At 44.2% G+C, this 18,887-nt stretch overlaps 1 protein-coding gene across 2 annotated transcripts in view; it reads right to left on the bottom strand.

The window, feature by feature from the left end:
* The window catches only part of syt14a (synaptotagmin XIVa), a 69,739-nt gene that overhangs the window by 40,736 nt on the left and 10,116 nt on the right, over positions 1 to 18,887 (bottom strand). For both annotated transcript variants that reach the window (XM_077236683.1, XM_077236684.1), the window contains exon 2: positions 7,608 to 7,655. In XM_077236683.1, coding sequence (XP_077092798.1) covers positions 7,608 to 7,655 — 48 coding nt within the window. The remainder of the gene's footprint in view (positions 1 to 7,607; positions 7,656 to 18,887) is intronic.

Here is an 18,887-nt window from a genome sequence, read left to right as displayed (position 1 = left end):
TCCTGCTGTCACTGATCCCGTTTAGCCAGTTAACTGCTAACTGCATGATCTAGCACTGACACCAGCTATAGCTGCTGCTGTTTTTAGCACGCAGGAGGACGTCACAACACAGGATCAACAGATCAATGGCCGAATGCAAATTACAACACTCTTTTTTCATGAAGTACACTGTGAAGAGTTAGACTGAACAATGAATTATTAATGAACTACCGTAATTAGCTAATTTCTTGAAAAAAAAAACTCTCAAACTTTGAAAAGAATACCTGTTAGGTATAGTGAATCTGGTCTCTGTTGTTTGTTTAGCCTAGTCATGCACACAACACATTTGATGTGCATATGACGGTAATGTAGTGGGCTGATGGAAATTTGAAATCTAATTTCCTTGATATTTGCCACAGTGCTTCCTGACAACAGAGACATTAACGTCCCCATTGCTTCTAAACGATTACAAACTGCAGTAAGACATCAATAGCATAAGAAAGCACTAACAACATGAGACATTTTTATACAGCACTCGTAGATAACTCACAGATATACAACTTGAATACAGTATGCAACAAATAAATAATTACAAGATGTTCTAAAACATAGGCTAAAAATAACTGCAACAAAGGTTTTTGATGTTTTGTTATGAATTCAGGCATTGAGAGGTAATACAGTGTTTGAGAGTATGAGGTGATTCTGGTCAAACAAGCACTTATAAAACAGCTCTCCCACCATCTGCTATTTTTAGTGATGCTAATTGATTTACAGCCTGTGTGTTTCCTGATCAATGCAATGAAAACATTTCCCTGATAACCCATTTGCTTCTTCTCCCCATTGATGTTTCCCCCTTCCGTTCAGTCATTAGGGGCCAAGCACCGAAGGTGCGGAGGCACCTATTGTAATCGTTGGTGTTCTTCTTATTATTATTATTCCGCTCTTTATTATTATTATTCTTCCATGGCAGCCCATAGAACCGTTTCCGGGAAAGTTGTTCCGGTTTGACATCCTGATAGAGGACAGTCCCAACATTAAATACACCAATTTTGGTGTTTATAAGTCATTCCCTCCAGCGCCACCACCTGTCCAAAGTTTCACTTTTATTTTGCTAATAACTTCTGAACCGTAAGACCAATCAACAAAATTCACCCCATGAGGTCATTTTCCGTCATAAAAATATGGCCGCCATCTTGAATTGTCTCAAAAAGCTACTTTTTCGAACTCTACTTGCACGAAAATTGAACCAAAACATCTTCAGGCAGTGCTGACAAAAATTGATTAAAATCAAATTGATTCGTCAAATCGTTTTTGATAAACGCTCGAACAAATTTTACGTAGCGCTTGCAAAAACAGTCGTAAGGCTGTATCTTCGCAACGCTTTAGCGTATTAAGACCAAACCTGGTCCATGTCATCACAAGCATGACCTGAGGCAACATGCTGTGTTTCGGGGCAGCGCCACCTACTGGTCCGGAGAAACAGAAAATGGCTATTTTTGCTTATAACTTCTGAACGGTTTGTCCAAAAATCATAAAAGCGGTCTCGTTAGATTCAGGGCAACACGACGAGTCGACTGATATCCAATTTTCCCAGATCGGCCATTTTGGCTGTCGGCCATTTTGAATTATGTGCTAAAATGCTGTATTTTCTGAACGCATGAACGAATTGTTGTTATTGTTATGTTGTTGTTGTTAGTTGTTACGAAATTGTTGCATCAGTACGATGCCCTGAAGGAGCCTGAGAAGTTTTGAAACAGCGCAACCTAGTGGTAAATTTTATTTATCAAATACTTATAACTCTGGGTGTGGTTGCCTTATTTTCACGGGAGTCATCTCGTTAGGTTCCTGAATCCTTGCCGAGTCCACAGATACCAAACATGCTAGGTTTTGCCTTACGGTTTGTGTAGCGTTGTGATTTAGCGCTTAAAAAACATTTGCCGATATCTTCGAAACCGTTAGTCCGATCGAGACGAAACCACCGTCAGAAGTTTGCAATCATAGCTGGTTAACTACACTCATATGCCCAAATGCCAAAATATTGATAGTAAGGGGTAGTAAAATTCAATCAAAGTCACGTGTCAGTCATTTCTGACATGTTTTATCATATAAATGTCTTTAACTCCGAAGCGAATTGAGATATTTTCACCAAATTTGGCACACACATGTATGGGCTCATTCCGAGGACACAGGAAAAAAATTGTGAGATTTTGCCTCTTGGTGGCGCTATAATAGAACAAAACATGAAATTCCCATTGACTTCAATTCAGTTTTGTGATGTAAAATGCTATACTTAACAAATGCATTGCTGTAACATTATGAAACTCAGAATTTGCCACCAGCACTATCCTCTGAAGGTACTCAAAAAATGTCGAGACAGCACCACCTGTTGGTCAAAAGTTAAAATTATATTTCCAAAAATGCTAATAAGTTTTGAAAAAATATGCCTATTGTAATGACATTGGTCTTAATAGATTCCTTGGGTCATGCCGAGAACATAGATACCAAGTTTGACATATTTGGATCATATCATCTCCAGACCATGCCGACTAAAAGTTATGGATTTCGTGACGATAGACGAAACCGTTTTCGTATACCGCATCAGCAAAGTTGAGGTATGCTGCCAAAATGACTATTAAGTCTTTATCTCTGCAATTCCTTCACATTTTGACACCAAACTTTGTATGTGTCATTGTCACATCACTCTGACCACATCACATCGATTTCATAACTGCGCCACCTATTTGTCGAAAGTGATAAACCATTAAATCATCTTAAAAGTTACTGTATATATGATTTTTCAGCCATTTTGCCAAATTCTCTTAAAATGTCTTTATTTGCTCCTTACTGCAGTTGGTCTGCCACTCCCACTCATGATGGCATCTGTTGCCGCTTCTTGCGCTTGGCCCCGGTAATGGCTGCTTGCAGCTATATTTTACAATTATTTCTGGTTTGTGTCCTGTCATGTTCTGTTGAAATATAACTCGCAGTGAGGTGCATTTAGCCACCTTACAGAGGGAGGCAAAAAATTCCATCAGTCACAAGACCTCCTGAAAGTCTTGCAGTCAGATGCCAATTTAGTCAACGAGGCCTGAGTGACAGGTATCAATACCAGGACAAAATAATCCACTGTATTCAGAGTTTTTACTGTCAGTCTCCGCACACTATTAAAGGGGAGATGACAAGATAAACTGACAGTTTTCGGTTTGACTTTCCAAACCCGCAACGTTTTAAAGGAGTAGTTCACCCCAAAAAAAAAAAAAAAAAAACCTGACACAAAAGACCTGGAGACTTTATTGTTTTCAATATGTCTGAATCAAAAGTTTGAATAAATAGTAAATAAATGCAAATAATATACAGCACACTACAGTTCAAAGGTCACTATTCAAAGTCTCTTATGCTTACCAAGGTTGCATTTATTTGATTAAAAATACAGTAAAAACAGTTATGTGAAATATTATTATTAGGGCTGTCAGTTAAACGCGTTATTAACGGCGTTAACGCAAACCCATTTTAACGGCGTTAATTTTTTTATCGCGCGATTAACGGTCTTTTTGGCCTAGCAAACTTTGTAGTTTTTTTTCACATGCTTTTGCAATAGGACACGGCATGGACGTTTTGAAAGCGCAAGCGGATCTAGCTAGACCGGAAACAAAACAACAGGCACGCCGCACACACTTGTTTGGGCTTGCGAGCCGGATGCGCGAGCGCGAATCTCTCTGCTCGCGCGTGGAATATAATGTGCCGAGCACGAATCTCTCTGCTCGAGTCGCGCGCTCTCAGATACACGCTGCTCTTGTTAGAATTTTCTCTGGGCTCGCTAGGACAATATGTGCCTGCACTTAAAACGTGTTCAGTGCAATCGCGAATCTCTCCTCTTCCCCAGCTAACAATTTTAGGTTATAAGAACGTTTTCATAACGTTCCCATTAAGTTATAAAAACGTTATTTCTGAATGTTATAGGAACGTTCAAAACGTCCAGTTTTGAGTGGATGACGAGCGCGAGACACCGAAATGGATGCCAATAAGATTCTGAATGGAACGTTTACTTTTAAAAAGTTGCCAAATGGTTCCATTGACGAGACCAAAGTGATCTGTGTGTTTTGTCGTTGTGAACTGAGCTATCATCATCGCAGCACGTCCAGTCTGAAATACCACTTGATGATGGCCAAACACACACACACACACACACACACACACACACACACACACACACACACACACACACACACACACACACACACACACACACACACACACACACACACACACACACACACACACACACACACACACAGCTGATGCGAATTCTCCGCCCCCTCGTCAATATCAGGACCTCGTCAGTATTTCTTTCACCCTTTTATTGATGGACAGTGTTACATTGTGTGAGAGATTATTTGCTCCAAGTAAGAATGTTTTAGTGTGAAATTGAACACAATATATGCCAATGTTGTTTTCAATAAAAAACATTTGCACAAAGCAAGCCGATCCACTTTTCCATGTTGATAAGAGCATTAAAATGAGAAAAAATAATGGGACAAAAAGAAATCAAGAGACATTTAGAATAGATAAAAATGTGCGATTAAATGCGATTAATCGCGAGTTAACTATGACATTAATGCGATTAATCGCGATTAAATATTTTAATCGTTTGACAGCACTAATTATTATATATTTTTTTTCAATTTTAAAATATTTTAAAATGCAATTTATTGATGTGATTGCAAAGCTGAATTTTCAGCAGCCAGACAGATGACAGAAAGAAAGAAAGAAACAGACAACAGACAGACAGGCGACTGAGAGACAGAAAAAAGACTTATAGACAAACAGAAAGACAGACAGACAAACAAACGACAGACAGAGATAAAGACAGACGTCAGACAGATGACAGAAAGAAAGACAGGCAGAAAAACAGACAGACAGATGAAAGAAAAAGAGAGAAAGAAAGAAAGAAAGAAAGAAAGAGCCCTCGAGTCGATGGTGAGAACCTGCACACCTGCTGCACGATGCAGAAATGCATCTCTGATTTAAATCCAGGTCATCAGACAGAATCACCTGAGCCTGACAGAATCTGGGCCAGTGAGAGGAAGCCAGAGAAACGCACAGCTGGACAGAGCAGGTGCATCTGGAGTAAAGACACTGCTGAGCCTTTCAAACCGAAGGAGGAGAGAACCTGAAACTACACTAAATCTAACCCTTCAAATATACACACTAAACCTAACCCTTCAAATATACACACTAAACCTAACCCTTCAAATATACACAGAGACCACATCTACCAAAAATAAATCCACCTCATATAAATATGTTCTACTTACTAGTTTCTTCTTTAATACAGAGTCTCTGAGATAGTTTGTCTGAGCACTGATTCAAATAATCTTTTTATGGTAAATTATTATCATGCTAATACTGCTAGAAATTGCCTTCTGCTTCTCTGATACTGTTGGCTGGTTCTGTTGTCATAGAAACAGGTAAAAGCATGTCAGGATGCTTAGCCACCGCTGAATTACAAAATACTACAGACACAAAAACACTCACAAAAAAAACAACATTGCACGCTGTTGTAAACTCCCACATAACAAAAGACCTTGCTCTCAGAGGCCCACGCACACGCCCTCAGTCATAACACACTCTCACACACACTAACACCAGCGCTGTGTGCACACACTCAGAGATATACAGCAATGTCTTCTGAACACACAAACACACATCTGCTAAATGATGCTGCAAACACACAAGTCTAGTCATACTTGATAAGAGGGAGAAAGCAGCACCTTATAAGCCTCATAAACAGCTCTTCTTCTGAAGCACATTAAAATATCATCAGTCATTATACAGGATTGAATTTAAAGTTGTTAAATTACAGTCTACGTTAAGTTACTAATAAACTGCAGCTAACTCCTCTACATTAATTATATAAAAATAGTTTGAAGTGATTTAATATCCTTTTTAAAAACTTGTAAAAATATTGCATCACTACAAAACATACCAGATGGGGACAAATTAACTGGTGAATTGTTTATTGAACCAGTTCATTTAAATGAACTGAGTCACTAAAATGAATCAGACTTCCTAATGCTTCATATCAGAGATGGAGGACATTTTTGATTATCATTGAAGTCAACTAGGTTTTAAAGCTGTGGAAAACAATGCAGTATAGCATTTTGTTATGCTAAGCTGTTTCTTGCTGGAAAAAAAGCATGTTACCGGAAAAAACTAAAACATCCAAACTACTCTCTTATCGCTGAAATTTGTAGCTTCTTGTAGCATCCCAAATTTAGTTAGTTACTCCCAGAAACTCACAGGAAATTGACATTAGCCCTAGAAATAATGTCCTGTCAACAAATACCTATGAGTTTGACTCCTCAGGAAACATCTGTCTACTGTTAGTGTGCAAACTAACACACTACACACACATCATGGACACGATTCGTCGGTTAAATGGTCCTGAACAAAAAAAAATTCACACTTGTACTGTTCACAGAATTTCATCTAGTGGTACTACGCCCAAAATAAATCTTACTGAAAGCTAATTTTTTGAGATGCCAACCTCTAATTTGGAACACAACTTGATTAGATTGATTTTCTCAGTTTTAGAAAATATACAGCATATTTCATATACAATTTTAAAATAGCATTTTTGTGCATTTTTCATAATAATAAACTTAAACTTCTATAACTTTTTTTTACTAAGTTTTTTCAATTCAGCAATAATCTGCCAACTGTCTTCTTTAAAAAGAGACCAAACTTAAGTCTGGATCACAAATAAATATAATTTAGTACCATAAAATCTCCTAAAAATACAAGATATTAAATAAACATTATTGAACTAAAAAAATAGAACATTCATTTCATTTCACTGAAATAAAAATAATAATAATTGTGCCATTTTTGACCACCACGCGAGCAGCACCAGAAGGTAGAGCATGGACAATGCCTCAGAGTGATGCATATTAAGCCCCCAGAAGAGTCATATCTAAATAGGGTCATCAGTAGGTTGGCAGTGCTGATTGTTTCAGCCTCAGGAACAGCTCTACAGGGACCCAGCGCTCATCCGGTCCACCTGGAACATCAGACTTTATTACTCTGGGACCGCAGATCCTCACTAATGACGTTAAATCTGCAGAGAATGAGCTCTCACTAAACACACCAGCCAGCCGATAACAAACAAGACAGCTGGACAAACCCCTGAGGACCTCAAGAACAACAGGACCATCCAAAAAAAAGAAGAAAAAGTTTGATGTCTCATCCACTGAAATCCTTCAGTAAATCTAGTTTCTCTCTAGTGCACAACATATCAGAACATATTGTCTTTATTTGATTTCATATAGCCTACACTTCAAACTGAGTTCACACCTTTCTTCCTTTTTTACAAATAAAGATCAAACCACTACAATCTTTCTTAGAGAATGATGAACGAAGTTAGGTTTGACAATATAACAACAGATACAACAAGGAAAGGGCACTAAAGATCAAATAAAGACGCATTTACATAGTGTGACATCACACACACATTGAGAAGAAGACAGGTAGACATCACTCCAGACCAGCGTAAATGTGCCATGTCTGGATTTAAAGTAGCGGTATAGGGGACAGGTGGCAGCCGTTTTATGTTTAAACTGGCCGCTTACCTTTTCTGATGCAGATAAGCTCATGTACTCCACAATTCCGCTCTCCACCTGCAGAAACAGAGCAACATTTAATGACAAAAAATACACCCATGCAAAAAGACATTAAACAGAGACAAATACACAGAGAAACAAACAGACACTTATAACTGATGCACATGAGACTTGAAGACTTCATCACAATGACAAAAGACAGGAAATGGATTTCAAAGAAACAATGTAAGATTTCAAATACAAGGAAACTATTTTGTGTTGATATTTGGCACCCTGAACCAGTGCTGCTATTGTTAACTAAACGAATCACTTACTATATTACTAAAATTTAAACTAAAATTAAAATGAAAACGGATATTCAATATATATATATATATATATATATATATATATAGTATGATACAATAGTATATAAATAACGTCTACGGTTACGTATGTAACCCTCGTTCCCTGAGTAGGGAACGGAGACGTTACGTCGGATGACGACGAATGGGGTTTCGCTTAGAAAGCCTATCAACTTCGAGTATTACAAAACGAGCCAATGGCAAAGAAATGCCATGGGTCTGCGGAATTTGCATGGCGTAACTCCGCCCCACCTCGTGGGTATAAAAGGAGGAAGCCGGCAGCAAGCAGATATGTTTCTTCGCTGAGGAGCCAAGACTGAGCTCAGGCGATCCCCGCGGTACAGCGGAAAGTGGCAGGCAGACGTAACGTCTCCGTTCCCTACTCAGGGAACGAGGGTTACATACGTAACCGTAGACGTTCCCTTTCGTTGTCACTCCGAGTTACGTCGGATGACGACGAATGGGGTTACCAGTCTAATCACGCCACCTTCTCAGCTGTCTTCCAGTGCCCTGCGTAAATCGAGATCCCTGTCAGCCTGGACAAAGGACTCCATATAACACAGGAATACCAAGGTACACTGGGAAGCATATCCCAAGCTAGGGGAAGTATGCAATTAATGCCAGCCCGGAGGGGGGGGACTTAGAGAATACACATATGACCCGAAGGAAGCATATGGGAAACACTGGGGTGTCCAGCCGCAGGTGGAATATTTCAACCCCAGGGGTGGCAAGGTGGCTTGCCAAGGGAAAGACACACGCTCAGAGAGGCTTACAGTGGAAATACACATGTGGGGGTCGCTCAGAGGAGGGACCATGCACACGGGAGGCACCTAGCCGACGCACAGGCAATAGACACTGGCGCCGACGTCAGGAGTGCTGGAGGAGCTCAGGGCTTTCGGAGAAGCTCACCTGAGAAAAATATCGCACGTATCCAGTCCGTGGAGTGGAATGGCGAGCAAGCGAAGACACCTGAGCGGGTCCGGTACTAGCTGGTTGAAGCGAGTACACGAGAGGACACAGGCTCCACTCGGAGATTATAGAATCTGGCGAATGTGTTAGGTGTCGCCCAGCCTGCAGCTCTGCAGATGTCTGTTAGCGAGGCGCCATGCGCTAGAGCCCAAGAGGACGCCACACTCCGGGTGGAGTGGGCAGTCACACCAAGGGGGCACGGTCGACCTTGCTGCTGGTAAGCCAAGGCAATGGTGTCCACTATCCAGTGAGACAACCTTTGCTTGGAGAGAGCCTTTCCCTTCAGCTTCCCACCATAACAGACAAAGAGCTGGTCTGAGGTCCTGAAACACTGCGTTCTGTCTACATAGGCGCGGAGAGCGCGTACTGGACAGAGCAGTGCCAAGGCTGGGTCTGCCTCCTCCGAGGGCAGCGCTTGCAGGTTCACCACCTGGTCCCGGAAGGGAGTGGTAGGAACCTTGGGCACATATCCAGGCCGGGGTCTCAGGATCACGTGAGAGTAAGCCGGCCCAAATTCCAGGCACGCTTCGTCAACGGAGAATGCGTGCAGGTCCCCAACCCTCTTGATGGAGGCCAGTGCAACCAGAAGCGCTGTCTTCATCGACAGGAACTTAAGCTCAACTGATTGCAGGGGCTCAAAGGGAGCACTCTTCAGGGCAGTTAGAACCACTGAGAGGTCCCAAGAGGGAACGAGAGGAGGACGAGGAGGATTTAGTCTCCTCGCTCCTCTCAGGAACCTGATGATCAGGTCGTGCTTCCCTACCGACTTACCTTCGATGAGGTCATGATGTGCGGCAATGGCGGCAACATAGACCTTCAGGGTGGAGGGAGACAGCCTTCGCTCCAGCCCCTGTTGAAGGAAGGAAAGCAAAACACTGATCGAGCATCTCCGGGGGTCTTCTCGGTGAGAAGAGCACCAGTTGACGAAGAGGTTCCACTTCAACGCATAGACGTGTCTCGTGGACGACGCTCTAGCGGAAGTGATGGTAGCCACCACCGCTGGTGGTAGGGTACTCAAACCTGCCTCGTCCCATCCAGGAGCCACACGTGGAGGTTCCAAAGATCGGGACGAGGGTGCCATAGGGTGCCCCGTCCCTGAGAAAGAAGGTTCTTCCTCAGAGGGATCGGCCAAGGAGGTGCTGTCGCGAGGAGTACTAGTTCGGGGAACCAGGTCCGGTTGGGCCAGTAAGGGGCAACCAGAATGACCTGCTCCTCGTCCTCCCTGACCTTGCGCAAAGTGTGCGCAAGAAGGCTCACTGGGGGAAACGCATACTTGCGGCCCTGCGGCCAGCTGTGCGCCAGAGCATCCGTGCCGAGCGTGCCCTCGGTCAGGGAATAGAACTGGGCGCAGTGGGTCGAGTCGTGAGAGGCAAACAGATCTATCTGCGCGTCCCCGAACTGGTCCCAAATCAGCTGAACCGACTGGGGATGGAGTCGCCATTCTCCAGGGAGGGGCTGAAGCCGTGAGAGCTCGTCGGCTGCACAGTTCAGCGCTCCGGGAATGAAGATGGCTCGAAGCGACCTCAGATGCTTCTGACTCCATAGGAGGAGGTGGCGAGCGAGTTGTGACATACGGCGGGAGCGTAGACCACCTTGATGGTTGATGTACGCTACAGTGGCGGTATTGTCTGAGCGGACTAGTACGTGTTGACCCCTGAGCAACGCCCGGAAGCGGTGCAGGGCAAGGCGTACTGCCAACAACTCGAGGCAATTGACATGCCACAGCCGCTGGGGTCCTGTCCAGGAGCCCGCAGCAGCATGTCCATTGCACATGGCGCCCCAGCCCGTGGTGGAGGCATCTGTTGAGACAACAACATGCCGGGAAGCTCGAGCCAGGGGGACACCGGCCCTGAGAAAATCGAGGTTCGACCACGGGGTGAAGAACTGACGGCAGGTCGGAGTAACTGGTACTCGGAACGTGCCGTGTTGCCATGCCCACCTCGGGACTCGGTCGCGAAGCCAAAGCTGAAGCGGTCTCATATGAAGCAATCCGAGCGGCGTGACCGCGGCTGCAGATGCCATATGCCCCAGGAGCCTCTGAAAAAGTTTCAGTGGAACCGCACTCTTGCCCTCGAATTGTCTTAGGCAAGTCAGCAGTGACTGCGCGCGCTCGCTCGTAAGCTGCGCGGACATGGCGACCGAGTCGATGTCCATACCGAGAAAAGAGATCCTCTGCACGGGGCAAAGTTTGCTCTTCTCCCAGTTGACCCGAAGGCCCAGACGGGCTAGGTGCCGGAGCACTAGGTCCCTGTGTTCGCAAACCTGATCTCGAGAGTGAGCTAGGATCAGCCAGTCGTCGATATAACTCAGGATGCGAACCCCTTGCTCTCGAAGGGGAACAAGGGCCGCCTCGACGACCTTCGTGAAGATGCGAGGAGACAGGGCTAGCCCGAAAGGGAGAACCGCGTACTGGTATGCCTGCCCCTCGAAAGCAAACCGGAGGAACGGTCTGTGTCGAGGAAGAATGGAGACATGAAAGTAGGCGTCCTTCAGGTCGATCGCTGCAAACCAATCCTGGGGCCGTATGCATTCGAAAACGCGTTTGGCGGTGAGCATCTTGAACGGCATCCGATGAAGGGAGCGGTTCAGCACGCGCAAGTCCAGGATTGGCCGTAACCCACCGGTTTTCTTGGGGACAATGAAGTAGGGGCTGTAGAAGCCGGACCTCATCTCGGCTGGAGGGACAGTCTCGATTGCACCCTTCGCCAGCAGGGTGGCAATCTCTGCTCTCATGATAGGGGCATTGCCACCGACCAAAGTGGAGCGGACTCCCCTGAAGCGGGGAGGAGACCGTGCGAACTGAATCGCATAGCCGAGCCTGACGGTACGCGCGATCCAGTGGGACAGACGGGGAAGCTCTAGCCAGGCTCCCAGGAACTAAACCAACGGGATCATGCGGGCCACAGGCGTCCCCCCGGAGGGGCAGCGAGGCGGAGTAACTGGCCCAGATGTGGACGGCATAGCGGCCCGGAGAGGGGGCACAGTTAGCAACCGCACCCTGGCAGAGGGGGCCAGGGGAGGACCAGGCTGGTCGTCCCGCGGGGGCCTGCTCTGCCAGGGGTCTGGCGACAGAGGGGGACAAGGGCGAAGCGGTCCGTGGACGGCACGCCGTGTCAACCGCCTCTGGGACAGAGGGGGGCGAGGAGAGCACGGCTTGTGGGCGGCGCTCTGTGTCGCCCGAGAACTCTGTGAGCTCAGGGAAGAGGGGATTGTTTCTGTCTTTAACCACATTAGGGTGCTGCCCACCCGTGGGTGAGCAGCGGGGAGTGGAGAACAAAAGATTCTCCCCCGGCCCTCCACCGGGGGAAGGAGTGGTCCTGCTACCACCTCCTGAGAAACAATCATCATCCCTGAGCAGCCCGTCTCAGGAGCGCCGCTTGGCCCGGCGTTTAGCGGGGGGCGGGGCAGGAGAGGGCTGTGGCGCCTTCTTACGGCTTCCTCCGCGACCGGCCCTGGGTGGAGGCTGCTGCGTGGTCCGGGCGGGAGGGGCGGGAGCCGCAGGAGGGCGCCCTCGGCGGGAAACAGGTCGAGGCGTCTGCCCGGCCGGCAAGGTGGAGGCAGCAGCGGGCCGGCGGGGCAGAATGTGTTTGATGGCCTCGGTCTGTTTCTGGGCAGTTGAAAACTGTTGGGCAAAGTCTTCAACTGCACCGCCGAAGAGGCCGGCCTGGGACAAGGGGGCGTTAAGCAGACGGGTCCGCTCAGCGTCCCGCATGTCAGCCAGGTTCAGCCACAGATGTCGCTTCTGGACCACAGCTGTGGACATCACCAAACCCAGGGAGCGCGCGGTAACCTTCGTCGCCCGGAGAGCAAGGTCGGTCGCGGCGCGCAGCTCATCAAAGAGCCCTGGGTTTGTCCTACCCTCGTGCATGTCTCTGAGCATCTGGGCCTGGTAGACCTGCAGAGTGGCCATAGCATGCAGTGAAGCAGCCGCCTGTCCCGCCGCTCTGTAAGACTTCGCCACCAGGGTCGACGAAAATCTACAGGCTTTGGATGGGTGCTTAGGCTCGCCCCGAGAAGAAGCACTCTGCGGACATAGTTGCATGTCAACAGAGCGTTCAACCGGGGGAAGCCCAGTGTACCCACGGGCAGCTGCCTCATCGAGGGGAGGAAAGGCGGATGAGACCAGCGAGCGGTCCCGAGAAGACAGGGGGGTCTTCCAGGACTTCGAGATCTCATCATGCACATCCGGGAAGAAAGGTATTGGGGTTTGCCGAGGACGAGGGTCGGCGGCCTTACCCAAAAACCAATCGTCCAGCCGCGAGCGCTCAGGACAGGGTGGAGGCCTCCACTCAAGTCCGATGCTCGCGGCTGCCCGGGAAAGCATGGCCGTCATCTCCGGATCAGACTCGAGCACAGCCGTATGCACACCGGAAGGTGGCAGCTGTGACGAGCCCTCACTTCCAGAAGAGTCAAACCCGCCTAGTGATGCTGCAACAGACATGGCATCTTCCTCTGTAGCTTCAACTGAAGCCCGCGGGCCACCAGAGGGTAGACCCGCGGGAATCAGCAGTTCACTAGCGGGCACCGTCATTGAAGAGGGGGGCTGGGGTCGCGGACACATAGTCGGCGCCTTGTTCCAGACCGTAACCCTCAGATCACCCTGGCCACCAGCCGCAGGACGGGGGGTGGATGAGGGGACTCTCACTCTTGCGAGTTCACGGAGTCTCGACCGTAATGACGCGATGGTCATGTTCCCACAGAGAGAACATGAGTCATCCACGAGCGCTGCTCTAGCATGATCAATGCCCAAACATACTATGCAACGCTCGTGCCCATCAGAGTCCGATACCAATCTGCCGCAACCAGAAGTACACGGGCGAGACATCTTTAAAAAGACGTGCCACGTGTAAGCTCTTTTAGTGAGAGAAAACTCAAGTGTTGAAGCACCCGGGGAGAAACGCACCGACTGGCAGACCACTGCAACAGATCAGCAGGAAGCACGCTCTCGCCGTAGATCGCCGTCACACCAACACTCGAGGTACTCGTTTGTAAAGCTGACAATTCAGAGATGGCTTGTGGAGAGAAGAATACACTTGGCTCCGAAGCGAAAACATATCTGCTTGCTGCCGGCTTCCTCCTTTTATACCCACGAGGTGGGGCGGAGTTACGCCATGCAAATTCCGCAGACCCATGGCATTTCTTTGCCATTGGCTCGTTTTGTAATACTCGAAGTTGATAGGCTTTCTAAGCGAAACCCCATTCGTCGTCATCCGACGTAACTCGGAGTGACAACGAAAGGGAACATAACATTCCCAACACAACAATACGTCAAAACATGTGATAATTTCAGGGATTTTCACAACGCATTCTCATCCTTTGGCCTCATACATGTGACGCTTTGGACATTTCGTTGAAATCTTACGCACATGGCATCCTTTAGCGTCATTATAACACGCACTGTTATGGGTAGGTTTAGGTCTGGGGTAGGGTACGGTTATGACGCCTTGGGATCTGCGTCTCATATTCACGCTAAAGGATGCCATGTGCATTGGATTTAGACGAGCGTCACCTGTATGACGCCTTGGGTTCTGCGTCTCATATTGATGCTAAAGGATGCCATGTGCGTAAGATTTCAACGAAATGTCCAAAGCGTCACATGTATGAGGCCAAAGGATGAGAACGGGCTGGATTTTCATTAGCAACTAAATCTGTAAGATTTAAAAAAATAGCAGCAAGCCTAACCATGTCCCTTTAGGGGCTCCGTAGTAGAATGCGTTACTCATTTTCCGTGCCTTTCCGAATTTGGATTTAGGCTTCGGGCACATCCCTGTGGGGTTTCATTGATATTTTGTATGGAGGATAGGGGTAGAAAATCAAAAGGTCATTTTACCTCAAGTGCCCTTGAATTACACAGTTTAAGGCATATGGCCTTTAGTCAATGTTTTAATATATAACACATCTGAAAGATGTTCAATATGCTCACATAAAAAACTGTAGCACATCAAATTTTGGCATCAACCTTCCCCGAACAACCTTTCAATGTACCCTGGTATCAAACTTTAGCAAACTTAATCTTAAGTATACTGTAATCTTTAATATATGCCCTGCCAAATCACCTTTTAAAGGTAATTATTTCAAACAGGGATCACCAGCATGTGAATCTGAACTCAGTGCAGTTAAAACTCAGACACACAATCTCAGACATCACCTCAGCAGAACGGCTCACTTTACACTTTGCAGCTGTGCTCAGGTGTTTGCTGAGACAGTTTAGGTCAGAAATGTCTTAAAAGCTGAAACTCACACTCATGCATTAGAAAGCAGCGAATAGGAGTTTCCATTATGTCCAGTGTAAGACTAACCCAAGATGGTCTGCAGAAGATTTCAGTTGGCAGTTGACAGCGGTTAGATTCAAACCTGGGACTGAATGAAGTGATACCCTACACCAGAGCTAAGCATTACATTTAAACATGAAGCCATGTTTAAGGGGTAAAATATTTGGACTCTGTCTTGTGTGATGACAATTAGAACATTATAATGTTCAAATGAAGAAGTAGTTTAAGGGCCAGAAAACACAAAAGAAGATATTTTGAAGAATATGGGTTACCAAACAGTGTATGGAGAAAAAAAAAACTAATTTAATGGGGTCCGTACAGGAATTAATATAATAATATTATTAATGTTTTATAAACATACTTACGCAATAAATACTATTATAACTGTGATTACTGGATGACATTGTCCTTGAGAGGTCTCTCAAACCTCCATAGACAAAATTGACCCATTTGACCCCATTTATTTCAAGTGATTCTAATATTAACAAACGAACAACAGATTGTATGATTCTACAGTCCAAGAACACTTGGAGTCCTGAATGAGAATCACTGGACTGAGAAGAGCTTTATTTAACTGCAAATGAGACCTTTTCTTTTGTCTACAAGTCTATTAAACCACATTCAGTTGACGGGTTTAGTGATCTTAAAAAATCAATTCAATTCAAGTTTATCTGAATAGCGCTTTTCTCAATACATATCATTACAAAAGAGCTTTACAGAAAATGTAAGTTTCAATGTTACAACGGAGAAGTTATCGGTCAGAGGTGACTGTGTCGAAGTAATGCCCATTGTCCATACAAATAATGTCCATGTAAGGGTACAGTAAAGGAAAGCAAAAGCCATGTGTTTGACTTTAAAACCACTTCTCAATTTTTCCTTTAAATCTGATTAGAGCTGGCTTTGATTCTGGCTTAGCATTGGTGTGAATCAAATACCTTTGGGCTTTAGCTTGTGGTGGGTTATAATGTCCCGTTGACCTGTTGAGGTGAGGTTGTTTGTGGTGAGTAAAGGTCATTCTGGAGGAGAGAGATGGATGCAGCCAAGGATGTCAGTTTATGAATTCTTAATGTTTGCTGTCAAGCTGTAACCTGAGAGAAACCCTTGACATCTGTGATGTGAAGTCTAATCATGGTGGAATTACATCTAAGACTAAATTTCACAATGTGGATCTTTCCATGGTAATGAAGCTTGATCACTGATATTATAGCAGTACTGTAATTAGGAAGCATCTAGATTACTCACTGGAAAGTCACATACTGTTATATAACAAAAGCAGAGGCATCAATTGGGAATGGCAGTATATGGTGGCTGCCATAACTTGACTGCCTTGTCAGGTCATTGCAAAGTAATATTAACGGTTTTATTAGTATGTGTAACATACATTTTGTAATTGTTTAATAAAAGAGAAAACCAAGTAAATTAAAGCAATCTTTTTGTTCATGTCACACAAATTCAATGGCACTGCAAATGTGTCTATTTACAATGTGATTTTGCAGCGTTGAGTATTGTAGCCAATTACAGACATTTCTTTTGAAAATAATGACCAATCAGAGGTGTTAAAGTTACCGGTAGTGCGAATCCACTCAGTATCGCTCAAAACGCTGAATGAGTGTAAGCGCAAGTTTACTAATTTTACTATGTGCAAAAATCCTCTCATTATAACAAACAAAGCAGAGACACGATGTAAAAAAAAAAAAAATTAATTGTGAAGTTTAGTCAGATTCATTGATTAAATGTAAGTTTTCGCACTCAGTGAGTTTGCACTCAACTGACTGACAGCTTTAATGATTATTAAGGAAGAGCTCTTTAATTTTTGTCTGCGTAATTTCATTCGCAATTTGAAGTCTTTTTTTCATTGGCAATTTGAAGACTTTGTGACCTTTCCTACAAATATACTGTATATTTCACACCACAGTACAAATTCAAAAAGTGACAGAAATAGACAAAAAATTATTTATAAGTTATAAATAAATAAGTTATGAGTCATAGTAGTAAAATAGTAGTATCTTCTGCCATCTACTGGTTTTAGAGGGAATTTTATGTCTTTTTAAATTTTAAAATAAATGTTTTTTGTATTCACTGAGTGTCAGTTTTCCTACATCATGAAGCTTTCAGTTTTACAAACGTGGACAATCTTTGAAGGATGAACAAAAATAGTTTTTGGTCATTAAATAATAAAAAAAAAAATTAAATTCGAGTGATGGAAAAGGTTGTGTGAAGTACTTGAAAAGTATTTCTTATAACAGTGGTCTATAACTGCCTAATTTTTCTGGGTTATATCAAAGCTACAGTATATGTGATTCATCTATGGACGCACCACACACGCTTTCCATCACCTCAAAGGAGTAAGATTTGATGTTGTCATCAAAGTTCGTCATACCTTAGCTTTTACTGAATTGACGCTACTGAACGAAAGATCAGAGAGTCCCAAATGTTTGATATTGGACATTCCCATAGAATGATTTTGGGTCAATTCACTACAGTACTAATCATAACCCCCAAAATGCTGTAAATATCCATCACACAGCTGTGTGTAAAATGAGAAACAATTAAAAAAATGTAGCTGCAAGCAGCAATTATCGGGGCCAAGCAAGCAGCAATTATCGGGGCCAAGCTCAAAGAACCAACTTTGTCAGACCAACTGCAACAATGAGAAATTAAAGACATTTAAAGATGATTTTAGGCAAAATGGCTGAAATATGATATATCCAATTTAATAGATTATCAAGACAGATACCAAGTTTCGTACACCAATGCATTCGTAAAGTGTAGCATTTAATATCATGATATTATATTGTAATTAATGGCAATGTCCTTGTTTTGTTCTACTATAGTGCCACCAGGTGAGCCCATACATGTTCTCAGAGTGAGCCCATACATGTGTGTGTCAAATTTGGTGAAAAAATCTAATTTTGTTTTAGAGTTATAGACATTTACATGTATGAGAGCATAAAAAAGGATGGGTGACTTTGATTGAATTTTTTTTTGCCACTTACTATAAAATTTTTGACATTTGGGCATTAGGATGTGGCCAGCAACCTATGTTTCCGAATTTCCTACAGTGGTTTTGTCTGGAACGGACTAACGGTTTCAAAAATATTTACAAAAGTTTTTTAAAGCGCTAATTTACAAAGTTGCGCTAATTATAAGACGAAACCTAGCATGTTTGGTATCATTGGACTCGGCAAGGATTCAGGAATGTAAGGAGATGAAAATAAGTCTAATATATTCTCGTGGAAATAAGTCAACCAAATCCAAAGTTATAAGCATGTAAATATTTTTTTTATCCAAAACTTCTCAGACTCTTTCCATGACAGAAAATGACGTCATAGGGTGTAAGGAATCAGAGGAAACAAGATTTTTGTTTCTAACTCTTATGGTTCAAATGTTAGTCAAAAGTTCAGACTGTCCTCTATCATTGTACCATTGTATCAATTTCATAACTTTCCCGCAAGCGTTTCTATGGGCTGCCAAAGACTCCCATGGCGGAAGTGGAAGAAGAAGAAACGGAAGAAAAATAAGAACACCAACGGTTACAATAGGTGCCTACGCACTTTCAGTGCTTGGCCCCTAATAACAACACAAGTAGAATAATTAAAAAGAATATGGAAGAATGATGAAAATTACCATCCAGTTGCTGTTTAAATTGATTCCTGACAAATGTACTTTTAACACAGAACTAGCCTGCAGAGAGAGAAAGATTT

This window comes from Siphateles boraxobius, unplaced genomic scaffold, assembly GCF_051911475.1.
Source record: "Siphateles boraxobius isolate OS27281-9 unplaced genomic scaffold, OSU_SipBor_1 20, whole genome shotgun sequence".
NCBI lineage: Eukaryota > Metazoa > Chordata > Actinopteri > Cypriniformes > Leuciscidae > Siphateles > Siphateles boraxobius.
Note: the sequence above shows the minus strand (reverse complement) of the source record. Positions and strands in the feature narration are given on the sequence as shown.